Source organism: Penicillium hordei (genome assembly GCF_028827395.1).
Source record: "Penicillium hordei strain IBT 12815 chromosome Unknown utg000001l_segment0_segment0, whole genome shotgun sequence".
In the NCBI taxonomy this organism is placed as follows: Eukaryota; Fungi; Ascomycota; class Eurotiomycetes; order Eurotiales; family Aspergillaceae; genus Penicillium; species Penicillium hordei.
In genome coordinates, this window is record NW_026623142.1 from 5,577,706 (window position 1) to 5,596,909 (window position 19,204).

General features: G+C 47.8%; 9 protein-coding genes across 9 annotated transcripts; 4 read left to right on the top strand and 5 right to left on the bottom strand.

Annotated features, from left to right (window-relative positions):
• Positions 1 to 141: 141 nt before the first annotated feature.
• On the top strand, positions 142 to 1,060 carry N7537_002115 (ESCRT-III subunit protein VPS24). Its single transcript, XM_056893173.1, has 2 exons — positions 142 to 213; positions 278 to 1,060. Exons 1-2 carry the CDS (start codon positions 166 to 168, stop codon positions 926 to 928), a joined length of 699 nt encoding a protein of 232 aa, XP_056758168.1. The 5' UTR covers positions 142 to 165; the 3' UTR covers positions 929 to 1,060.
• Positions 1,061 to 1,470: 410 nt separating this feature from the next.
• On the top strand, positions 1,471 to 3,389 carry N7537_002116 (putative RNA annealing protein Yra1; the record flags this gene model as incomplete). Its single annotated transcript, XM_056893174.1, has 5 exons — positions 1,471 to 1,724; positions 1,778 to 1,807; positions 2,767 to 2,931; positions 2,990 to 3,060; positions 3,113 to 3,389. Exons 1-5 carry the CDS (start codon positions 1,509 to 1,511, stop codon positions 3,387 to 3,389), a joined length of 759 nt encoding a protein of 252 aa, XP_056758169.1. The 5' UTR covers positions 1,471 to 1,508.
• Positions 3,390 to 3,815: 426 nt separating this feature from the next.
• Positions 3,816 to 4,578, bottom strand: N7537_002117 (EF-hand superfamily Ca2+-modulated protein; the record flags this gene model as incomplete). The annotated part of the gene is made up of 3 exons (XM_056893175.1): positions 3,816 to 4,182; positions 4,311 to 4,522; positions 4,576 to 4,578. The coding sequence occupies 3 exons, from the start codon at positions 4,576 to 4,578 to the stop codon at positions 3,816 to 3,818; spliced, it is 582 nt and encodes a 193-aa protein (XP_056758170.1).
• A 720-nt stretch (positions 4,579 to 5,298) lies between these two features.
• On the top strand, positions 5,299 to 7,043 carry N7537_002118 (bifunctional C97 family peptidase/thioredoxin family protein; the record flags this gene model as incomplete). The annotated part of the gene is made up of 2 exons (XM_056893176.1): positions 5,299 to 5,493; positions 5,544 to 7,043. 2 exons carry the CDS (start codon positions 5,299 to 5,301, stop codon positions 7,041 to 7,043), a joined length of 1,695 nt encoding a protein of 564 aa, XP_056758171.1.
• Positions 7,044 to 7,615: 572 nt separating this feature from the next.
• Positions 7,616 to 8,638, top strand: N7537_002119 (D-isomer specific 2-hydroxyacid dehydrogenase family protein; the record flags this gene model as incomplete). The annotated part of the gene is made up of 1 exon (XM_056893177.1): positions 7,616 to 8,638. The coding sequence occupies one exon, from the start codon at positions 7,616 to 7,618 to the stop codon at positions 8,636 to 8,638; it is 1,023 nt and encodes a 340-aa protein (XP_056758172.1).
• Positions 8,639 to 9,121: 483 nt separating this feature from the next.
• Positions 9,122 to 10,426, bottom strand: N7537_002120 (NAD(P)/FAD-dependent oxidoreductase; the record flags this gene model as incomplete). Its single annotated transcript, XM_056893178.1, has 1 exon — positions 9,122 to 10,426. The coding sequence occupies one exon, from the start codon at positions 10,424 to 10,426 to the stop codon at positions 9,122 to 9,124; it is 1,305 nt and encodes a 434-aa protein (XP_056758173.1).
• A 1,058-nt stretch (positions 10,427 to 11,484) lies between these two features.
• N7537_002121 (uncharacterized protein) lies at positions 11,485 to 12,180 on the bottom strand (the record flags this gene model as incomplete). Its single annotated transcript, XM_056893179.1, has 1 exon — positions 11,485 to 12,180. One exon carries the CDS (start codon positions 12,178 to 12,180, stop codon positions 11,485 to 11,487), a length of 696 nt encoding a protein of 231 aa, XP_056758174.1.
• Positions 12,181 to 13,569: 1,389 nt separating this feature from the next.
• On the bottom strand, positions 13,570 to 14,993 carry N7537_002122 (HNH endonuclease signature motif containing protein; the record flags this gene model as incomplete). The annotated part of the gene is made up of 5 exons (XM_056893180.1): positions 13,570 to 13,896; positions 13,955 to 14,122; positions 14,178 to 14,458; positions 14,569 to 14,597; positions 14,749 to 14,993. 5 exons carry the CDS (start codon positions 14,991 to 14,993, stop codon positions 13,570 to 13,572), a joined length of 1,050 nt encoding a protein of 349 aa, XP_056758175.1.
• Positions 14,994 to 17,693: 2,700 nt separating this feature from the next.
• N7537_002123 (uncharacterized protein) lies at positions 17,694 to 18,302 on the bottom strand (the record flags this gene model as incomplete). Its single annotated transcript, XM_056893181.1, has 1 exon — positions 17,694 to 18,302. The coding sequence occupies one exon, from the start codon at positions 18,300 to 18,302 to the stop codon at positions 17,694 to 17,696; it is 609 nt and encodes a 202-aa protein (XP_056758176.1).
• Positions 18,303 to 19,204: the final 902 nt, after the last annotated feature.

The window sequence follows — 19,204 nt, forward strand, 5'->3', positions numbered from 1 at the left end:
GCCCCGCCTATCTCTAAGACGATGCACCGGGTATGAGCCTTAATCGCTGATCAAACCTCACCCCGGAACTGAAATCATTTGTTGAACATTCCAGACACCTTGAATTTCCTGCTTGTCCTTTTTTTTATCGCCACTTTCTATCCCTATTACCGCAAGATTGTATCCATGGAGAGTCTCAAGGCGGTATTCTTTGGGCCCGACCCGCAAGCCCAGGTAGGCAGTTGGTGTGGTTCATTAATGCCTGGAAATATGACACTGATAAAGAATAATCTGTCAGATGAGAAAATGCAATGCTTTAATACGCACGAACACACGGCAACTCGACCGCGATCTAGCCCGGCTAAAAGCCAGTGACAGTCTGACTCGCCAGCACATTGTCAATGCCTCTAAACGGGCCCAGCGAAATCCATCCCAGGCCAAGCAGGCTAACAATGACACCAAAGTCTTTGCAAGGGAGCTGGTGCGCATTCGGAAACAGACCACACGATTGAATACCAGCCGAGCTCAACTACAGAGTGTGGGAATGCAGGTCAATGAGGCCTTCTCGGCCCGCAAAATCCAGGGCAGCCTTCAAAAGTCAACTGGGATCATGAAGGATGTGAACACCCTAGTCCGACTGCCCCAATTATCTGCGACCATGCACCAGCTGTCTTCGGAATTAGTCAGGGCAGGCATTATCGAAGAGATGGTTGATGACGCTACTATGGACCCTTCCGTCTTTGAAGATGAGGAAGACGAAGCAGAATCAGAGATTGAGAAGATCTTGCAGGAAGTTTTGCAAGGAAAACTCGCCCAGGCACAGCCCGTTACGGCACCGCCTGTGGCCAAAATCTCAGAGCCGGAATCTCCACAAGCCGAGGAGGAATTCGAAGACCAAGAAGCCACCCTCGCGCAGATGCGTGGCCGGTTGGAAGCTCTCAAGAGCTAGTACATATTGCAAACTCAGAGCGTTAGTCTTGTTTATTTGTTATTGAGTCGTCTGCTCCATGGCTCTCGCGTTTGGAGTTGGGTGCGTGTTTTTCCATAGTCTATTCTCTAAGGCTGGACCTGCACATAATGGATTTCTGCTTATTTTAAAATAATAAAGATTTGTATGCAATCTCACGTCGATCTCACATACAATGGGATAATAAGTCAATTTAGACCAAAAAGGGGAACGAAGATAGATCAATAGGTACATGGGGCATGTACCTTGGACCTTTCATTGGGGCTCAATAGCATTCGTCCAATCAAATTGGTTGATGTTGTTTGCATTGGGCGCCGCCAAAAAGGGTTTAGCGCAAATCAGGCTACGACTTGCCCCCTCTCCTCACTCTCTCGTATCCTTCCTCCCTTCAAGATTCATCCTTTTCAACACATACCTGCTTCATCCCGTTTCAAGAATTCACTGTGAACTCAACTTCTTCTTTTAAACGCGACTTAAATCCTAGGTCGCATATCATCCACGACGCGTTCATCCAGTGACTTGCTGAACCTGCAAATCGCCAGCTTTGCTACCCGTCGCAGTCATGTCTGCCAACCTTGATAAGTCCCTTGATGATCTCGTCGGCAGCCGTCGCCAGACCGCTCGCCACACTGCTCGTCGCCGTGGTGGTTCCCGCCGCGCTGCGACTAAGCCATCCGCCGTCGGAGGTGTGAAGAAGTCCACCAAGGCTGCTCCCAAGGCTGCTCACCCAACCCCTGTCGCCCAGACTGGTTCTAGCAAGATTCTTGTCAGCGGATTGGTAAGTTCTTGCTCTTCTGACGTATCTACTTGTCCACGCGCTAATCTCCTCAGCCTTCCGATGTGTCCGAGGCCAATGTCAAGGTATGTTGATCTAAAGGCTCTCATTTTGGCTTCCATCGCCATCTCTTTTCTCGAGAATCTCGCGGCGCAAACGATTTCGACCGACTTTCCGACCTCTCTCTACCTCCTCCCACATCGATGGATATTCCTCGATGCACGGCACACACAGTTTGCTCCTTCTACATGTCTCTGCAAATACATACACATTGCTGGCGCTCTGCGAGACAAGAAGTCAAACTGTGTTGTAGTATGGTGAAAAGATGTACATTGCTCGTGTCGATTCCTACATGGGAATCCACCTGCCTTGTTCTCTGAGTACTACGCCGAGGATGATTGATGAAAACTCATCATCCTGACCTCTCTTCAATCCCGCGCATTTCCTTCATGTCATTCTACTTTGAGATCCATACGGGCATCAGCGAGCGCATCAGTGGAACAATGGTCAACAGGTTCAGAGGGCAGACTGAAACCTACCTGTTCGAGACACTTGTCTCAAGTCTCTCCGTGAGGAGTCTTGCTGTTATGGGGTGATTACCTATTCAAGTGACTCGGAGAAGTTTAAACTGTGTTTGACATGACCCTACTTTGTTGGGATGGCACATCCATGGGCAAATGGATTCCAGTTGACAGCCTCTGCCTTGATGGCGGTGACGTGAAAGAATGCTTTTGTTGAAGGACTTGTGATCGCTTGATGGGTTTGTGGTTGGAGTGAAGACTCCATACTACTATGTATGTTTGTTGGTTTTGGTTTCCATTTCGGGGAGCAAATTTGCGACCTCTCGGATGGGGTTGCAATTATGGCGCTATATGTTCCATGTTCCAATGCTAGGATGGAACGGACGATAGATTGATGCTGTGTGCTCGCTGATGCTCTCTCCTTTGGCTGTCGTCGTTTGCGCCGCCACCTTTCGACACTCGAGAACCGCGCTCTCACTGAAATTGTCTGACGAAAATACTGATCGTCTTTGTTTGCGATATAGGAATACTTCAACAAGTCTGCTGGCCCCGTCAGACGGGTCATGCTCACCTACAACCAGAATGGTACTAGCCGTGGCATCGCCTCTATCCAGTTCATCAGGGCAGACACCGCTGCCAAGGCCACCAAGGAGCTCAACGGACTCCTCGTTGATGGTCGCCCCATGAAGGTAAATCCCTTTCGCTCTGGCTCACCATAATTGCGACATTTACTGACCTGTATGATAGATCGAAGTCGTCTACGATGCGTCTCACGTTCCCGCTGTCCCTGCTGCCAAGCCTCTCACTGAGCGCATTGCGTAAGTTGACGTCCATTTCACTGTCCGCATTCATATGCTTATTCATTCACAGTCAGAAGGCTCGGCCCAAGTCCGCCGCTGCCCCCAAGGCCAAGGAAAACAAGGCCACCGCTACTGAAAAGGGAAGCCGCCGCGGAAAGGGCCCTGCTCGCCCTCGTGGCCGCAACGCCGGCCGTGGAAAGCCCAAGACTGTTGAGGAGCTTGATGCCGAGATGGTTGACTACTTCAGCACCGATGCCCCCCCTGCTGAAGGCACTGCTCCCGTCAACGCCACTGTCCCCCAGGCGAGCGCCAACCAGGACATCGGCATGGCTGACGAGATCTCCTAAACGGTTAAACGAGTGCTTTCACTTTCCTCCATCGCGGCTCCTGCATGATACAAGTTCCGCAAATATTCTCGGGAGTTATTTATGGTTGATGCGCGGGTCATATCTCCTTCTGTGCTCCTTTTGTTCTGCTTTTTTTTCACTAGCTGTGTTCCTCTACTCTTTTTATCTTTTTCTTTTGCTAGTACCAGCAGGCTTAATTCTTTCATGTCTTTCGCAGAACCCGGTGGAGGAAAGCATGTATCTACACCCATAATGGGACATTACAAATGACAATCGATTTTCGAACAATTTTGGAATCCCTTCAAAGCCTCAAAACCTCGGACTCCCTGCTAAAAGAAGATGCCAAATCAAACGCCGAACCCCACCCTTATATCCATCAAAACAAGAAATGCAGTCCCATCAAACATCTACACAAATCCCCCACTTCTAAAACACACCAGCTCTGGTCATGACATCATGAAACTGCTCCAAAGTAACACCAGCACTCAACCCAGCACCCCCATTCCCTTCAAGGATCATATCCTTGAGCAGGTCATCGCCCACACTATCCTCCTTCAAGTCACGCGCAATGCGCCGCAGATGCGACAGTGTAATGGGGCCATCCGTGCCGCGCGTGAATAGCTGGTACGCATCGTCCACCTCGGCAGCCATGGCGTCATCATCGCGCGAGCGCAGCTTGGCTGCTGCTATTGAGACGAAGGGGCTGTAGGGCACGTATCCGCTTAGAGTTGGATCGAGTGCGGAGAGGATTTCTGCGAGTTCGGTTGAGTCGGTGGGCGGGAGGCCGAGGGCGCTTTTAAAGGGAGAGTTGTTAGTATTTCGTAGTTATAAATTGGGAGTAAGCAATTGAGGAAGGGGGCGGGGGTTGTAGGTATTGTCGGTTGTTGTAAATTGCTCGGGTAGAGAGGTAGGGAAGCCTACACCAGTGCCTTGCGCACATCTTCGCGGGGAATGACTCCCTCCTTCTCGTCTGGGAAGTCTGTGTTCTTGTCGGAGAATAGGTGGAAGACTTCTCTTATTTCGTTTTCTTCTTCGGCCGTGATGTTGTTCTCCTTAGCGAGCTTGGATGCGCGTCCGCGCTTAGGTGCTGCCGGTGCGGAGGAGCTAGCTGCGCCTCCGCGCTTTTTGGGAGGCTATGAGGGAGTCAGATTTGGTTTGGATATTGAGGATATCTGGGGTTTCTTACCATGTGAGTATCACTGGCAGGACTTGCAACTTTGGAAGGGTGTTGGCATGGACAAAATGAGGATTTGGCGCCGGGGGTGATGAAGGTGGAGAGTGCCGCGATTGGAAAACGATGTATGGATGCAGCACCTCAGCTTCACAACTTTCTTGTACATAATTATACGCATAAATGACTATTCAAAACATATGAAAGTGGGAAGTTCATTTTGAGTCTGGCTCCTGATATACTATATACATAACTTTTCTGGTTTTGAACGTCCACAGATATATCCAGATCAGCTACTAACCCTGGAAGTAGGAAATAGCGAGAAACCAGGTCGCGTGGACGAACAACGCCACATTCCATTTCGATAAAGTAGAAATATCAAATATCAAATATCATGTTTATACAAAATGGTATAGAACACGATCGAAGGTGATAGCACCAGGCACACTACCGGTGCTGACGTTATCGGATTGGAGCCTGCGTAGGTCGCACTTTAAGGGCTCTTTATCTCGACTTTCACTTCAGAAGGTCACTCTCTTCTACATCGGACACCTGTTTCATCATGGATGTCTCACTATATGTATACGACCTTTCAAAGGCAGGGTTTTCAGTTCTACACGTGGTAAATACCAACTAATTTGGAATATAGGGTCTGGCCCGAATGGTATGTTCAACGCGCCATTGAAAGCGAGCAGCCTCTAATTTGCACAGTACTCTCTTGCCTTGACAGGGACGCAAATGGACGCCATCTATCATACATCCATCGTTCTTAATGGGATTGAATATTACTTCGGCCAGGGTATTCAGACCGCTTCCCCAGGGAGTACCCATCATGGACAGCCCATGGAGGTCGTGAAGTTAGGAACCACTGAGCTTCCAAATGACGTTATTGAAGAATACCTGGGCTCACTGGCAACCATTTATACGCCCGAGGTTTGTTTATGAATAATTTCAGCAACGGAGTTATGGCTAATCAGCTTTAGTCATACGACCTTTTTCTTCACAACTGCAATAACTTTACTCAAGACTTTTCAATGTTCCTTGTCGGTAAAAGTATCCCTGAGCACATTATCAACCTACCTCGCACTTTTCTCGAAACTCCATTTGGGCAAATGATGAAACCTCAAATTGAGATGGCTCTTAAGGGTGTCACTCAAGGCACCGGGACAGGTCCTGCCCCTGGGACTAGTGTTCAACCAACCACAGCAAGGGCTGTCCCTCCCACATCTCAACCAGTAGCTCATATAGGAGCGGGCACAGTCCGCATGGTGAGCAATCTCACTCAGCTACAAAGTGAGCTGTCTGGTGCTTCCCATTCCTGCGCCGTTATTTTCTTCACGTCGTCAACATGTCCGCCCTGCAAGGCTGTCTACCCAACATATGACCAACTAGCAGCGGAAGCGGGTGAGCGAGGTACTCTCATCAAAGTCGACATTGGCGTAGCTCGCGATGTTGGCATGAAGTACAGCGTGCGCTCGACTCCTACATTTATGACATTTTTGAAGGGCCAAAAGATGGATCAATGGAGCGGTGCAGCACCGGCCAAGCTAGTGGGAAATGTTCGTATGTTGTTAGAGATGGCACACCCGGCCCACCCCCATCGTCAACTACGACTTCCTAGTCTTCAGCGAGAGATTACGACCTTCGTCATGTATAAGAAGGCCCCACCACTCGAGAAGCTCCTCCAAAAGCTTCCTGACACATTTAAGGATAGCGAAGGTGTCGCGCAGGTTATTGAATTTGTGAAGCTGCGTCACTCAACCAACGGACCTGTCGCCGATATCAGGGTCCCTGATTTGCATACATTTGCCACGACATTGACCTCCACATACTCAACGCTTCCCAGTGGTAGTCATTTTGCCGTGGTTGATCTCGTTCGTCTTCTTCTGCTTGACCCACGTGCAAGTGGCTACTTCGCCGAAGAAGCCCAACACGCAACCCTATTAACCCTTCTTGCACCGCTATCACAAGACGATCTATCCTCATGTCCATACAATCTCCGCATTGTGGCCCTCCAATTAGCCTGCAACCTCTTCAGCACTCCTCTATACCCAGAGCAACTCACCTCCTCCTCATCCCCACTCCGCGAGACCTGCCTCCGTCTTGCGACCAACTCCCTCCTAGACTCACAAACTAGCCTCCGCGTCGTCGCCGCCTCTTTTGCATACAATCTTGCTTCATTCAATCATAACGCCCGTTTTGACGGAAAGCCTGATCCTCTGTCTGAGGAAGACCAGGTCGAGCTGACGGCGTCGTTGCTTGAGGCTATTTCGCGCGAGGACGAGAGCGTGGAATCCTTGCATGGGTTGTTGTTTGCCCTTGGGCTTCTTGTTTATGAAGCTCCGATGGACGGCTCTCTGATTGATCTTTGTCGCGCTATGGGTGTGGCGGAGACGATTTCTGGAAAGATGAAGGTTGAGACTGTGCAGAAGGAGCCGCTGCTTAAAGAGATGGGAGAAGAACTCTTTGCCAAGGGCCTGTAATTACTGAACTTTTACATAATGCTAAATCGGATTATACATGAACCCGAATTCCTCGAACGCTCGGCAATAACCCACTGAACCATCTCTTTGATTGTCAACTTGGGATTATGTATTTTATACTTTCATACCATATGGTGCCTTTTGTCCCGACATGATGGCGATTATTTGACAAACAAGAGCTTGCAAGAATAGTTTCTATAAGTGTTGTTTAGAAGGATTGTAAGTACATCCAGACTTGTAGTGAGGATAAGGGTTGATATCGGCTATCATCGGTACAAATGTGTACGAAGTACAACGTCATGCGGGGAGCAACAGCCCGACTCCGACACATACCGATCCTTGTAGTTGACAGGGCGTAAACAACCTTTTCAATTTTCAAATGCACAACCTTGTAATCTTCCCGGATATGTTCATCCGATCCCTTCATCGGCGACATCTCGAGAGACCCATCTCGGCTACTCTCGGTATCAATAATCACACACTGGCCGGATTTGGCCCTAGTGATATCTACGGCGGGGAAATCAGCTGAAGATCTTCAAAATCAATAACACATCCTCAGTCTCCCCTCATCCATGATTATGGCCGCAGAGAACATCACCCACCACATCGTCGCCATTGAGGCTGTTCATTGCCCAATCCCCGAATTTGATCTACCAGGGCCACATACTCGCGCGGTCCATCGATGGACCGATCCCGTTGATCTGCCCAGCCGCGTCAAAGATGCCACAATCATCGTGACAACAACGACGCGCCTGACGGCAGAGACTCTCAGCGCTGAAGTCACCCCAAAACTCCGCCTCATAGCAATCATGGCGACCGGCACAGACTGCGTCGATGTGGCAGCTGCGTCCGCACGAGGAATCACCGTGTGCAACTGTCCTGGCTCTAATATTGACAGTGTCAGTGAGCATGCCATTGGACTTTACTTTGCCACTCGACGGAAGTTTATCGAGCTTCATAATACCACAGTTGCAGTTCCTGCGGACTTGTCACTTGATACTGAGTGGAAGACCAATGGCTCATTGCTCAGTCGGGTTCGTGCGCCTGATGGGAAAGCCCCGTTGTTGTGTAGTGATGAGACTGTGTGTATAGTTGGATACGGATCGCTAGGCAAACGCATCGAGGCCATGACAAAAGGTCTCGGAATGAATGTGATTATTGCTGAGCGTAAGGGTGTATCTCCTCGAGCGGGTCGGGTTCTGTTCGAAGACGGTTTGAAAAAGTCGACTGTGGTTGTTTTGTGCTTGCCACGAAGCGCTGAGACGCTTAACATGATCTCTACTGCGGAGTTGCAGATTATGTCCCCACATGCTGTGTTGATTAATGTCGCAAGAGGTGGGATTGTCGACGAGCAAGCCCTGGTTGAGGCTCTTAGGCGTGGGACAATTTCAGGCGCAGCCACAGATGTTTACGCCACAGAACCTGCTGGGAGAGACGATTCCCCGTTGTTAAGTCCAGAAGCAGCGGGTTTGAATTTGGTGTTGACGCCTCATCTTGCCTGGTATTCTGAAAGGACGTTGCAAAACTTACAGGCTTCGTTGAAGAGCATGATTGAGAAGTGGTGTGTTGGTGAGATTATCAACCAGGTGCGATGATATTTAGGAGATTTTGGTCATTTGTAAATACATTTGGGAAATGAATTATTATAGACTGCCCTGTAGAGCACTTTGAGACCTTGGGAAAAGAATATACGGGCCGCTTTGAATAATAAACAGAAAGCTACGCGGTTCAAGAGACAAATATAGAAATTTACGCCAAATACATTTAGACGGTGTCTCTGCTTTCATCAAAGCTTTCTAGACCAAACCCAGTCTGGATTGCCTTCGACCCTATTCGAGATCCGGGGTTCGTTAGATCTAAGGTTGTTCAGGAAGTAACTTCGATAAAGCCTAACCACATTCACCGTCCTCATTTATACTGAATGCAATACTACATTCGATCATCAGAGTGGTGTTTCAACTGCTGGCTGGTCACATCTGGGACGCCCTGCTTTTCATCATCCCAACCAACTTAGAGAAACATAAAACTTGTAGAAGATAGCTCCGCATCGAAGAAAACTTGAGTTATTCAAAGTCAGCCTAGGTCTCTCGGTTATAGATATCGTTATATTTCGACAATGACTGTCGTAGAAGCAAATCCGCTTCCACGCCTTTGAAGCGCGCAGGATTCAGGGAGTCCAGGAGAGCCTTGTCTTCTGAATTTGTCGACTGCTTACCATCGCCAAGAATCTCTCTTGTCAATAGCTTAGCAGTACCAGCAGCAGTTGTAACCCAAATGGCGGCGGCAAGCCATAGATTCGCAACATCAGGGACCCGACCAGCGAAAGGCAAGTTGTCAGGTGTGACAGAAAAGATACCATTGAATGGCTTGTCCGCTACCCAAGGTTCTTCTGGGTTTGTGTTCTGTCCTTGGACTTGAAACTCAGTTCCGTTCTTCAAGTTCGAAGAGGCGTCTGAAAGCACCTGATCGAAGCTTGATGGCCAAGCTCCAATCGCGCTTTCAGTGGGATCAAGCTGCATCGGAGGATGGTCATAACTGCCCAAACCATCTCGATCTCCATGGTCCCTTGCGTAGACATGATGATCCAGCCAGCGAACGAATGGGTACGAGGTACCGACACGTCTAGCCCGGGGCGGAGTGAAGGTGTAAGGGTGTGCGACGGGGACAATGGGAATCGGAAGTTGCGTAACAGGGGCGTTGTCGCTGTGAATCAAGGAAGACGTCCAAATTCCAGTTGCGAGAACCACGATACTGCCTTCCGAGTTGATATCTCCACTAGCAGTCTTAATAGTCGCTATCTTTGGCGTGGCGTTGTCCTTCTTGGTCACTAAGCCTGTTACGGTGGCTTCTAAGAAATCCACCCCTCTGGCGCGGGCTTGGTCGACATAGTAGGAAGTAATGACGGTTGCATTTGCGGTTCCATCAGATGGGAAATGCAGACAGTGCTTAATTGAGTTGGCGTCAATGAAGTCCGGGGCAAGAGAAGCGGCCGCCTCTGGAGTGAGAAGCTCCGCTGGTAGACCAGCCCCCTGTGCTATTTTCTGCCGGCGCTCTAAGGTCTCTAACCCAGAAGGCGTAGAGGAAAGTTCTAAGCCGCCGACTGTTTCAAAGCCACCTGGAATTGTGAGGTAGTCCTGGACAGTGTCTTTAGCCAACCGAGTCAAGACCGGCGATTCATTGAGTTGGCCAACGAATCCTGGGGCATGACCAGTGGAACCCAATAATGTTTCTAGGCTTTTGTCGACGAGTATGATATGATTTTCACTTTCGGCCTCAGAAAGATGGAACGCGAGTGCTGCGCCAACGATGCCTCCCCCAACGATAATGATCTGGCGAGGAGAGGGATTGTCGTTCAATTGCGCAATGTTCAATGTGGGCAGCATCTTGAAAGTGTGTCCTTTAGATTTTGCACTTGTTTAAAGGGGGTGAGTACCCTGAAAGTGGCTCTGAATAGCCATCTTAACTGTATGGATTGACGATATCCAGCCCGATGTCGGCATATTTGTCCCCTCATGTATCCGTCTTTAGCCGCGTTTCTGCGGAATTGATATTGTTTAAATCGCTAAGGATTGCTTAAATAGTAGACCAGCTTTGTTTAGTGACTTGGATCCCGCGTGAATATCCTTGGCGTTGAACGATGACTCATTTATCATTTGTGGATATACCACGTTGTCTCAGGCTGTCTGCGTCAATTTCCTGCAACATAGCAATATAGAAAAAAGCCTTTAAGAGATCGCTAGAGCTTGCCTTAAGATATTACCGGTCGAAAAGCCGGGGCGATGGAATTGGGCTAAGATATTTAAGCAGAGCGAGGCCGGATTGTATGGGACAGCGATACTTCACTTTAATGGCAACCATACGAATTCTTCGCTCAAATGATATATAGTTCGTAGCCTAATTAAATTCAAACATATTCTCATTTTATCATATACTCTTGCCTGACACATACCTATCCTGAATTCAAATCCCGAGTATTCAGGAACCGTGTCGTCTTCCGGGTCAACATGCATCCAAGTCGTCCTGGAACCGCTTTGATATTCGTCACCGGAACCGAGATTAAGGCTCCACTGTACCCCAGGGACTGTTCAATTCCCCCGCAGAAGCACGGCCAATCTCGGGATTATCATGGACAGTTGAAATAAGACTTCAAAGTTTGACCAACCGCAGGTCTGAATGATCAACAATAGGGGGCACTTTGATTCTCCCACATATGGCCAGAGGGTGATCAAGAACATTTGAAGGAAGTATTCCTATATTTTCCTAGTACCAGCTTGGTTTCGTAAACGCGGGATTGCTAGTATCTACTACCATTGGCGTCATAGATTTTCTAAAATTATGCCTTAGACAACGGTACCTATAGGTGTCGACAGATTTCCGATATCTACCCCGGCATTATTGAGTGACTGATGAACCTTTAAAAAATTGTCCAATTATCTATTGATTAGATCTCCTCAGTAACATTGAGAGCCAGGTTTGTGCATCCCATAGGCACGCTGATCCACGCCGCATCCGCATCTGAGGCCGAATCGCTATAGTTGTAAGCACCGTTGGAGGTCATAATCTGTCCAACAGTAGTGTCAAACTTCTCTGCAAGATCTTTGTAAACGCCGTAGGTGAAGTGGAACGGTGTAACATGGCAGACACTAGGAACACACTGGGGAATCTTGAGGAAAGTGTTGACGGGAAGCTCCTCATGGATAGACGAAACAGCCATTTTGCTATTCTCGTAGATCGACTCGACCGTCATGTTCAGCTTGTACAAAGCGATTTTCTCCATGGTGTCACCTGCAATGGTTCTGTAGTCATGCGGACCACCTTTGAGACAAGTAGCCGTAGCATTTTGTTTGATCAAGAGACAGGTTGTGCTGTCCGGGTTGCAGACCTGGGGAGGAATGCGGAGAGTGAAATTGGCAAACATGTGCTCGGCATCGATCATCCGGTTGTACCGAGCGATGTCGCAGGGGCCACGGTCGAACTTCTTGGCAACGGTGAAGATAGTGTCTTCGGAAGTGGTGGTATAGGTAGTGGTGGTAGTGTTGAGCGAAGACTCATCACATGTAGCCCGGTTTGCATGAGGAATGGCGGCAGAAGTGGCTGCGAGGCCGGAAAGAGCGTATTTCAGAGATAGGAAAACCATTATGACCAAGGAATACTTGAAAGGAATGGAGAGCTTGAACGGGAAATAAAAAGCAGTGAATCTCGGTTTTATATACTTGTTATATAGCTTCGAGGAGAGATCATAACCCCGAAGGATCAAGGTACAGCCAAGCTCCCCTGATCTTCTCGCAATTCGTAATTTGTGACGAGTGTCGGGCTCCGAGTAAGGTGGAGCATGGGTCTCAATGATCACCCCTTCTCTCATCAAACCAAATTGGTGTTGATACATGCGAGGGAGAGATAATGACAATCTCGGCCTTCCGTTATTGGCTCACATCCACTAGTAGGAGACCCGCTGCAGGATGCTTGGCCATGATCATACGGAAAGACCTTGGATTGGATGCGATTGTATGCCAGTACCTGTGCCATTAGATGTTTGTTTCATGCTTCTCATATAGTGTGCATCCCGGGCCTTGCCTATTCGACTCCTCGGCCAGAGAGCATGATGTTAACCAAGTCAAAAGTTCACAATACAAAATACGTCTTCTTTCGTCTGTTCCGCTTTTTATCAGACAAGCTTCGGCAAAGTATAACTCCGAGGAATATATTGGGGGAAAGCGCCGATTCCAGCCTGGATCAGCAAGTCCCATGCCTGTCAACACGATACAAGAATTATATTCAAGATGGGTCATACTTCAACGGTGTGCTTCAAAGATTGAGACATCCTGGTCGCGAAATCCCTTGGGCTTGGGCACAAACCACAATGTGAAGGCATTTTTCTTCGCACAGAGGGATGGGAAATTAATCGCTTCAGGATTGCTGAATTGCCTTCAAGGTCAAGTCTTAGCATCTCGGGGTCGGCGTTGGATGCCCGAATAGGAAACAATCGGCTTTGCACCCATACGTAATCCAGTTCCTGATGATCCTTAAATTTGGGTGAGATCAACGGAGAATATCGAGGAGCTGCGGAGTATCTAGTGTAGCTTGCGCCGTGGAAGAAATTAGTGAAACTCATTGTCATCATGGAGAGGTCTAAAGGGGAGAAACGAGAAGCAGGGGCTATATTGGTTAAAATTGGACATTGATGACCCTGTAAAAGGTGAAGAGAAAGGTAGGTTAACCAGTACATTTAGACAGACTACTCAGGCGACAGTTACCTCAGGCCTGATACATCAGGTCTCTGAACAACGTTCCTGGCACTAATTTTTGCAATTGCATCGACGATGAAATCATATGGCTATAGTTCGCCAATAGATATTATTCAAGATGATACATAATACTTCCACTAAATTAGAATAGGAGTAATCAAAATAGAAACCAGGTTTACCAAGTATTAGGGAGAATATCGTACTCTATAACGTTCAGGTAGCGAATGAGGAACCCGGGGACTCTCGGGGGACCTTCAAGGTCTATACAGACAGATCTGTGTCTAGGAATGCACTGTAGTACCCCATAAGGCGACATTAAAGATATCGGTGAGGTCGGAGGTTCCATTTTCTGCCAGGCATGAGCCGCTTGTTGCTGCCTTCATTTCATCCCGGCGCTGTAGGTTCCTGTCGATATATTCACCCATGCCAGTGGCATGAAATACCTGCGACAGTCGATAATGACACTCCAAGTACTCCTTATTGGGTAATTGGAGCTCTTCGTATCCAGGAGCCTGTTTGAACTTTATCTCTGCTCCGTGTGGTGCATATGATTTCATTTCCAGAGAAAATCGTTTGTAGTGGACGAAACGGTAGGTGTTATCAGCACCCTAGTGATAACTATTAGCTATAACCTGGTTAACCTAATAATCAGCTTTAAAGTCTTACACTCGGCTGGAACGCGCATTCAAAGTGACCAAAGTCAGAATGGATCGTCCTGTGTAAGAGCACGCCATTATCAAGATTATCGATTGTGGCCGCTTCGAGAGAGGGAAGGGTGGAAGGAAAACATTTATGTATCATTTCCCACATAGAAGAAGTCTTAGCTTTTGAAGCCTTTTAGCTATTAGCTTATGGTCTTTCTGGGTAGATAGACAAAATAGTACTATACCGTAGACTGATTGAACTTGCCGAAGCTGATTGGCAAAATGTGTGCGGCCTCAAGATTTCCATGGAGGACCTCGGGAGGTTCGCCCTGCTGCTCCCATTCACCATTGCTAAGGAAACCCGACACAACACATATCTTGTTATCACGATTAAAACAACCGTCAACAAATTGCTGGCGACGGACTTGTGGCTCCGTTAATTTTGCCCGTTCAGAAGTTTCATCTACTTGATACTCGGAGAAAGGGGACGACTGTACGGAAGGGGGTTTCCCGCCTGCTGCTCTAACTAGAGGAATATTAGTTTAGTCTAGATAGATATATGGACTATGGTGGAGATATAAATATGTATTATCCTTCACTTATGAGTGCAATTGCGTATGAAATGTTGGCGCTTACTGGGTATCAGGAGGTATGTGACAATATTTCTGAACGCACAGAAAAGTGTGTCACTTGTTTCGGACTTGAGAATTTCACGGGCGATTGCTTCGCGGCCCCCTGAGGGCAGAAAGTCCAAGAGGGCTTGCTTGGTACGTGACGACTAAATTCGAGTCTCTATCGTCTTCTGGTGGAGTGTACCGCGATAAAACGTCCAAGGCTTCGGCCTTGAGGGCTTCCCATTCGCTGGCATCGAGAACCTCTGGTGGGGTTCGGACTGAAGATTCATGGCCAATTGGACTTCGAGCTTCAACCTTTTCTGTTTTTTCCTCAGTCCTAGCCGATCTACGTGGGGGGAATGTGGGGGCATCGGGGTTCTGCATAGATGCTTGTGGAGATTCACAACGCTTCCGCTTCGTAGGTTTCCGCTTCGTAGATTTCTTCATCTTGTACACTGAAGTTCAGTGGTAAAAAAAAGTAACCAAGAAAAAGAAAAAGGCAGTTGTAGCAACTAACTTATAATGGCAACGTATCTTTGCTCTGTTACGTGCCTTATCGGCCCTACACCGCCTTCGTCAAATACCGAGTCTAATCTGATTATTGGTATTCTCTTTGCGTCCATTTATAGGTTGCATATCACGCTTTACTACCTGTCTTATACATATAGATATTGTGCTGTGATATACAGCATAGATTCAATCTTAGTTTGCTAGGATTTGGTTCTTTCTTTCGTCTTTCTTCCTCCTTCCCCCCTCTGCCGGTTTACAACTCGAATACGAATCCCTTGATCGAGCTACCCTTCGCTCATATCACTTCGAGAGAGCCCTACCGGTGTTAGCGGTGATGGCGATACCAACATGGGCTTGAGATGATGGAATGGTTCTGCAGTTCAATCATACATTTGATCCTTCTACGAATTTCCAAAACAGGGAATTCCGACTTCCCGGCCTGTGATATAACTCACTCGACAGATGCATTGCTCATCCTTGCGCGACTTCCATGAAATTCCTTTTAGAGATGCAAACGAGATTACGGTGCACATCAAAATATCGAATATCACTATCACATGCTGCATCCCATGCTGCATCCCATGCTTTTGAAAGGACATCACTCTGAGCCGATATGATTTGATGCTGCGAATCCAACATCGGATAATTATCAGATGATATTCTTCTAGAGGCAAGCTTCTCAGATAGGCACGTAGATCATCTGCTAATTGAAATGTGATTCTAACCACAATCTACCGGGATGCTTTCAAGTTAGTAACAACCAACACAGCAAAAGTTACGTCATATGCCCTGCTACATGAAATATAATTCCCAGGCTACGTAATATCGAGACTTTGCGCTTTGGGTTGGTGCAACACATCCACGACAAATAGCGTAAATGCAGAAGAGATAAACCAACAACGGTGGCAACAGGATAGTAACGTTAACAGCAAGGTGACTATTTGCGGGCGCCGAGGCTTTCTAAAACGCCAACCATATGGAACTTATAATTGTGATAGACAAGGATGAAAGCGGTAAAATCCAGTATACCAGTGCCATTTAAGCGTCCCATACATACATAGTACCAAGTCCGGGTATACATTCCTTTTTGACCATAGCCGAATAATCCCGGCTAAAAGTAAGAGGCGAACAAGATCGGAACCGGGTGATCTTGGAACCCCAAGTCTGACCAAAGTAGCCTAACAACAACCGTAACTTCACGATATTCTCCGATGGTCTAATTAAACATTAATGTGCATATACACCCGTGTACACAAGTCCCATGATTATCAATCATTTCGCCCAATCGATTACTAAGACCGCCCCAATCTCACTGTTGCATTGCTGCATTCCAGCAACGACAGCCAGCAGGCCTCGTGTCATACATAGGCAGCAATAAGCTGTTACAGCCTCACAGTTTCGGGGTTCCCGGCTCTGCGTTGGCCGAGGTGAGGTGGTTACTCAAGCGGGGGACACGAGGCGGACAGGGCTGACGATCGGCTGTGGGATTATTCTATTTCAAGAATGTATGCATCTTGGGCAATAAGTTACATCTACATCAACGTGGCAAGGACTTGGCTGGGGTAGGGGTTACGCGGGTAAGAAGAAATTCGATGTATAGTTAGTTTTAGGGATGCTGGATAAGATTACTACTCTTGGTTGATTTGAGATTGTGAGTTTTACTTTTTGATTTGGAAGGATATTCTTGTTTCAGGATATGGTCAATGTGCTTAGTTCAGGCTACCTAATGTACTAAGAACGGCTATTGACAAATGTGATATCGAACATGGGGGGCAATATTCCGATAACAGATCACGGAGGCCTGAAGCGCTGTCGGAAATTGCAAAATATCACAAATTGCCGAAGATAATGAAAAACAAATGGTGGGGGTATACAAGACGGGGGTATCTGAACAAAGCGCTAGGAAAGACGGATTCATTAAAAACCGAGAACAATCAAAAGAAAAAGAAAACACCGGGTCCCCATGGATGTAAGCCTGAGGGTAGGCAAAAAAAAAAGGGTCAAATGATGACTGAATCAGGCGCTGCAACTCCATGCAAAAACATGATCCTCGTGGGATGGGGGGAATAACGGATTCGCTGAAAAGGAAAAAAAAAGAAAAAAAAAACAAAAAGGTCAAATGGGAAAGTTGGAAAATGAGTCAGAGTCAAATGAACCAGCGGTGTGTACAAAGGACAAGAAGGTCGGAGTCGGAGGTGACGGTGACAATAGGTGACAGTGCCCCAGTGGGATTTCTGGAAGCGCCGACAGCGATATATTAGGTAAGCGCGGGGGGCAATGGACCCATGGATGTCCAAATGGGTCCCGAAGTCGGCCCGTGCATACCCATGTATGGTCGCATTCAAAAGATACGACCTGGTGAAGTTTAGATGTGGCTGCCGATCGACGATGGCATGCTGCGCTGCTTGCAGATTTGGGCTGCTGGTGTGATTCGTAGACTTGGATGAGGCGATCTCGCGGGTATCACGGTTGAAGGGGAAAATAAATCGAGTTAGGCACCGCTTGGTGCGGGTCTCTGCACCCCTCGGGGAGATGCGGGGTGGAATTAAAAGATAAGGCGCGGTAATGACATGATTGTGAAGAGAACGTGGCGTTATTCGGAGAGCGCCTGCGCTGCACCGGGAATCACCGGTGAGTTTATTGACTGAGCACCTTCGATGCTGAGTGAGCACGTCGTTTGGGAGTGGGCGCGACGCGGTGCTTCTTGCGCTTCGGTGTCTCACGCTCTGCCACAATGCTCTGCTTTGCTGTGCGGAGGGCGTGGGTTGCTCGGGCGTGGGCTTCAACCTTGGCAAGGAAGTTGGCCCGATCTTCCTGTTCGGCGATCACACGGAGGCGCTGAAGTTGCTGTTCCATGGTCACGGAGCAGATGGTACCGGCGTCCTGGTTGAAGGCTTCGTCCACGGCTTGCTCAGCGGCCGTGTTCTCTGGCATCCACAGGAGGTCGTCGTCAGAGAGAAAGGCGCTGGCACATGAATCGGCGGAGTTGTTGCTTGAGAGGGAGGGGCGGTTAGGCCAGGAGGGGAAGGCATATGCTGCTCCCATCTCACTAGAGAAAGACGACTTCCGTGGGCTGATATCGAGGAGAGAGTCGGTGGGAGTTGGTGGAGGGGCGAAAGGACTTGACATGGAAGAAGATGCGCTGCCACTCCAGGCAAAGGTAGGTTGTGCTGGATCTGTGCTGGCGATAGGAGCCGCCGCCTTGGGGAGCGACATCTCATGTAGACGTGACTGAATAGGAATCATGATGGCGGATCTGTTGAGTAGATGTTGAATAGGGTTGGCAATACCAGGGCCCAGTGGGTGAGAGAGACAACAGTGTGAAGGGTGTAAGGTGTAAGGTGTAAGGCGAAATGTAGAATGAAGAAGGGTCGAGGAGGGTTGTTTATCAATGATCGGTGAGAAGGACACACACAAATAGATATCAAAAGATCAAAGCCGGGGAAAGACTTCTAGACTTCCCGACACCCTTGCAGTCGAGAAAATCAAATTCCGGAAAGGAAAAAGAAATAATGAAATAACCCAAAATAGGTAATCCAAAAATATAAAAAATGGATAAAACAAATAAAATAAATGATAAATAAATCAGAACAATCAGGCGGAAGGAGGTTTCCGCAAACAAAGGGCTGTCGATCAACCTTGGAACCTTGGAAGAACTGATCAACCCAAACGAAAAATAAAAAAATAAAAATAAAATCCCAAAAAGGAATTTATCTTTATTTTTATTTGACAATTTCCAGATGTATCGGATTTCTGGATTTCTGACACACGGGGAAAGATCGGATCCCCGACTTAGCGCTGGTTTTTTTTTTTTTTTTTTTCTTCTGTCTCTGACTCTAACAAGTCTGACACAGATATTTGTATAATGTAGATTGTATAAGGTCGAGAGAATCTGATATCACCAAATCTTGGATTTCCACAATTCCCCCTTGCGGCAGGAGATCGAGGTTTCCCCGAAAGGGCTGCCCAACAGTCTGAGAAAGCTCAAGATCTGGTCTGATCTCAAAATCGGATTGTTTGAAGTATTTCCAGTTGCGATGATAATTCTCCAATGATCATGCCTCGGATTCACCGCTTCGTTCGGGGGAAGGAAAGGAAAACAAAAGTCGCAGGAGCTGCAGGCCCAAGTGGAATTTGCAGCCCTAATC

Bases quoted from the DNA above. Each gene is read 5' to 3' on its own strand.
- N7537_002115 (XM_056893173.1), top strand. From the start codon at position 166: ATGGAGAGTCTCAAGGCGGTATTCTTTGGGCCCGACCCGCAAGCCCAG. The intron at 214-277 runs GTAGGCAGTTGG...ATAATCTGTCAG, and splicing joins GGCCCGACCCGCAAGCCCAG to ATGAGAAAATGCAATGCTTT.